Raw genomic sequence first — 5,132 nt, 5'->3', positions numbered from 1 at the left:
GGAAAATTTTTATTGACAGTTAATCTTGAAAGGTAGGAAAGAGGTATTAATTTGTGCCAGAGGGTGTTGTTGGGAGTATCTGAACATTGACTGATATAATTTGTTAAGGAAAGGAAAGAAAAAGACAATTTTTAAAAATGACTTGTTAAAATGACCCTGGTTTTGTGTTGTCTTTAAAATATGAGGGCTTATTAAAATTGCTAATGAACCACTTTGGTAAATCTGTTTTTTTGAAAGACCCAATTTAAAATAATAAGTGAAGTGCCTTTTGGAGTGGCTTACTTACGTTATGGGAGGGTTTACTGAATGGCGTATGATGAGGTAGAATTAAATTTTTTGAGTTAATGTATAAATACAACAAGTATATAAATAAAATATAATTGATATACACTTAAATGTGTAAATAGTTATTCTCTGTTGAATTCAGATGTATACATTTAAATATTCTGAAAATGAAAGCATTACATGAACAGGTAATAGAGGAGTTTTCAAATAAGCTACGTGATATTTAAACTCTAATTCTTTGTCATTTAGGCTCAAACTCGGGTAAAATTGAATTTCTTGGATCAGATTGCAAAGTATTGGGAGTTACAGGGAAGTACTCTGAAAATTCCACATGTGGAGAGGAAGATCTTGGACTTGTTTCAGCTTAATAAGGTAAAGTGTTATCGATCATCTCATTTAATAATAACCCTGACAAAATAAAAAATAATAGCTAAGTTTTTTTAGCTGTTACCTTAAACACATAAAATGAGGTTCTCGATTCAGTGAATAATGAACATCAGGATGAACTTCTCAGGACTGGAAGCCTTATCTTAACAAAATACCTTGTGCTGCCACCTACTTTTTGTCATTTGTAAACTTAGCAGTAATTTTGCTGAAGTTATCCTGTTCCATTTTATTACAACATATCCCCTTCCATTTTATTATAGATAAGGAAACTGAGGCTCTGAGAAATTCAGAAACATGGACAAGCTAAAAAGGCTGAGTCACAAACGAATATCAGGTTCATTTAACTCTAAAATCCACATTGTTTCCACCAAAGCATGCTGCCATGCTTCCTGCTCCTTGGTTTATGGAAATTTTAAAGGTCACAGAGTATGACCAAGTACCTTTTCTTTATTAGAAATTTAATTGTTCACCTGTCTCTTCCACCTGGAAAATATTGATTGACTTGAAAGTGAGAATTAGCTTTTTTGGGGACAAAATGTTTGAGGACCATTGTTTAAAAAAAAAAAAGATGTTTTGATTTTCTAGATGTTTTGATTTCTAGCTTAAAATTAGTGCATGGATAATACTTTTTTTCATTTGAGCTGCAAAATATATTTGCAGCATTGAATAGGTATGGCCAAGAACACTTGTTCTTGCATTGAACATGAGGTGGTTCTAATCTCTTCCGCTATTTTGTTTTAACAGTTAGTTGCAGAAGAAGGTGGATTTGCTGTGGTCTGCAAGGATAGGAAATGGACCAGAATTGCCACCAAGATGGGATTTGCTCCTGGCAAAGCTGTGGGCTCACACATCAGAGGGCATTATGAGCGAATACTCAATCCCTACAACTTATTCCTGTCTGGAGACAGTTTGAGGGTGAGTAGTGGGACTAACCTTAACCTTTTGCATTTCACTCTTAGTGGATACATGGCCTTCTGGGGGAATAAAAAGGCCTTGATTACATTTGCAAGACATTGTTTAGAAGAACTTACTTTTGGACTCTTCATCTAGTGTTTTGTTTTTGAGAACAACCATATTCAAAGGTTTGTTTTTGGAATGAATGAAATTGTGGAGGAAATATTCTTCTGCTGTCAAAAGCTAAAAGCTGTATTAAATTCTCCATAGGCATTTCTTCTTTTCAGTGAAGGGTATTTGTTTACTGTCTACTTATTTGAACTTATATTTTTGCTTTCAATCCCCATTTAAAGTGTATTCCTAGTTATCAGATGAAGGTGCTGATGAGTCATTTCCGATTCATAGGGATCATGTAGGATAGAGTAGAACTACCCTGTAGGATTTCTAAGTCTGTAATCTTTATGGAAGCAGATTGCTATATCTTTCTTCAGTGGAGCAGAGCAGTTGGTTGGTTCGAACCTCTGAGCTTTCTGGTTAGCAGCCGAGCGCTAACCACTGCACCACTAGGTTTCCTTTCACATAACAGTACAACCTGTGAAATAAGTTATATGTCTGTTCTCTTTTGTCAGCTGAGATCTCCAAGGAAGTTTTTTAGATAGAATGTTGATACTGGTAAAGGATAGGGGCTTTAATAATTCTGTATAGGTAGGTAATGAAGGAGCTCTGGTGGCATAGTGCCTAAGGCATTTGACTAATAACCAGAAGGTTGGTGGTTCAAACCCACCAGCTGCTCTGCGGAAGGAAGACTGGGCAGTCTGCTTCCATAAAGATTTACTGCCTCAGAAACCCGAAGGAGGTTGCTATGAGTTGGAATCGACCTGATGGCAATGAGTTTGGTTTTTGGTTTTGGTCTAGCTAATGCATCCCCTCTTCCAGTAGTTTCTATTGAACAATTTTTGTTTCCTTGCAGAAATGATATTTATTTCTCAAGTTATTTAGATAAAAACTTGTTCTGATTAAAATAAAACAATATTAATAAAAATTTCCCACTTATTCCAAGTCCCTGGTAGAAGAGGAATGTCATAATCCACGTACACCCTGTGAATTACTCTAAAACTAGAGCAGTGGTCCCTATAATTTGAAAAATTGTTACTGTGCTACAGAGAGGTAGGAAGATAATAATATAGTTTCAGAGGGTAAGCCACTAATCAAAACCCTGTCCTAATATTATAGATAGGAGCCCTAGCAGCGTAACAGTAGTTAATGCAGATGGCTGTTAACCACAAGATAGGCAGTTCAAACCTACCTAGTTGGTCTGCCAGAGAAAGACCTGGCCATCTGTTTCATTACAGGCCTAAAATACCCTATGGGTAGTTCTACCGTGTCATACATACGGGGTCACTATGACTTGGACTTGACTTGCTGGTACTTAACAACATTATACTTATGCCATCTATCATGCTGAACTCTCAAAGGTTTTGTTTTGTTATTGTCTCTTTCCCCTTATCCACAGCGCATCCTCTATGGCATCCTACCTCTCCTGTATTTTCTGTCTCTTAGAGGTGGAATTACCATTCTTAAGTAATTCAAGACAAATTTAAGAGTCATTCTAGACTCTCTTCTTTCTTTCTCAGATTTATATTCAGTCAGTCACTAAGTCTGTCAGTTCTGCTTGTAAACATTTCTTAAATCTCTCCCTCTTTTCCATCCCCGTTAATATGTTTTCATCTAGGCGTTCTTTATTTTCATTTGAATTATCATAATGCTTCCACATTTATAGTGTTCACATACTTGTTTGATTTACTTTCCTTTTTAGAATCCTTTAATTGCCCATAATCATAAGAAAAGTTTAGAAAAATCAAATATATTTTCCTGAGGTGGTGGGGATCCTTTAGTTGTTCGCCATACTTCTTTTTTTTCCCTAAACCTTTGCCTTCACCAAAGTTACGTGTCTGTCCTCTAGTTAGTGATTTATTCCCCCCCTTCCACAGTACTACCAAAGAGTATTTCTTTTTGTGAAATGCTTTTCTCGACTTTTTACCATAGGGTCTCATATACTATTTGTCCTTGTGTGAATGACTAGTTTATCTCAGCCTGTTGTTGTTATTTGCCATCGAGTTGGACCTGATTCATAGTGGCCCCTCCTTGGGTTTCCGAGGCAGTATCACTACGGAAGTAGAATGCCCAACCTTCCTTCCGAGGAATAGCTGGTGGGTTTGAACTGCCAGCCTTCTGGTTAGCAGTCAAGTGCCTCAGACATTATGCTACCAGAGCTCCTTATCTCAGCCTACTAGCCTCTGAATTTATCCATGTTATGTTTCGCAGAGTCATCATTGTTCTTTAACATTATGTAGCATTCCATTGTGTATGTATTTACCATAGTTTGTTGATCTCATTCCTCCATTGATGGGCAGTTAGGTTGTTTCCATCCTTTTATTGTGAATAGTGCAGCGATGAACATGGGTATGCATATATCTGTGTCATGGCTCTTTATTTCTCCAGGATGTATACCTAGTAGTGGAATTGCTGGATCATATGCAATTTCTATTCCGAGCTTTTTAAGGTTGCTCACCATACTGTTTTCCGTAGTGGTCGCCCCATCTTACATTCTCACCAGCAGTGTACTGTGATAGGTACATTATATTTTTCTTCCCTTTCTCCATTCTTTATTCCAGACAAGCTTTCTTTTAGCCTAGATAAAGGTAGCCAGTCTGATAATCAGAAAACCTTTTTTTTTTTTTTTTTTAATGTACATTATATGATATTTAGTGGGGATGGGCACATGGATGAAACTACTTAAGATATTGCATATAGAATCTTTATGTGTGCTTTATAGTGAGATCTAGATACAGTTACCCACAACAAATTAAGTTTTTTTTCTTTAACTCTTCCCATCTTAATGTGTAAGTTACAGTGAATAATAGTGTATGAGTATCTGCTTTATGGGAGCTCTGGTAGCATAGTGCTTAAGGCACATGACTGCTAACCAGAAGGCTGGTGGTTCAAACCCACCAGCTACTCCTTGGAAGGAAGATGGGGCAATCTACTTCCGTAGTGATACTGCCTCGGAAACCCAAGGTGGGTTCGCTATGAGTCGGGGCCGACTCGACGGCACATAACAACAACAACAATCTGCTTTATGGGTGGCACCATTTTAGGAACATTTGATTTATATACTTAGGTAGTATAGTTTCATAGTTTAAAAGCTCTTAAGCATTTATGTAATTAAAGTAATCTGAAAGGAATAGGTATTTAAAGATACTGTTTTATGAACAGTACATCTGTAATACTGATAAACATTTATTGACATGCCTACTGTATGCCAAGTATGTTCTAGACACTAATGCATTCACTGTAGAAAAGTTAAAACACAGGGAAGTATGAGGAAAATAAATCACTCCTAAAGCTACCACTTGTTAATTCATTCAACGCTATTTTTGTACATATATACACAAATACATTTCCTACCAAATTGGGAGGATATACAGGATTGTATCCTGCTTTTTTCTACTTTACATACTCTAGGCCTTTGCCATATTTTGAAGACATGTTTTTTTTTTTTTTTT

At 36.5% G+C, this 5,132-nt stretch overlaps 1 protein-coding gene across 1 annotated transcript in view; it reads left to right on the top strand.

Moving 5' to 3' along the window:
- The window catches only part of KDM5B (lysine demethylase 5B), a 140,335-nt gene that overhangs the window by 48,959 nt on the left and 86,244 nt on the right, over positions 1–5,132 (top strand). Inside the window, exons 3-4 of the mRNA XM_007941142.2 lie at positions 535–657; positions 1,417–1,587. Of these exons, the coding sequence (XP_007939333.1) occupies positions 535–657; positions 1,417–1,587 (294 nt within the window). The remainder of the gene's footprint in view (positions 1–534; positions 658–1,416; positions 1,588–5,132) is intronic.

This window comes from Orycteropus afer, unplaced genomic scaffold (assembly GCF_000298275.1).
Source record: "Orycteropus afer afer isolate SDZICR_OR568_19922 unplaced genomic scaffold, OryAfe1.0 scaffold00075, whole genome shotgun sequence".
Lineage (NCBI taxonomy): Eukaryota > Metazoa > Chordata > Mammalia > Tubulidentata > Orycteropodidae > Orycteropus > Orycteropus afer.
Note: the sequence above shows the minus strand (reverse complement) of the source record. Positions and strands in the feature narration are given on the sequence as shown.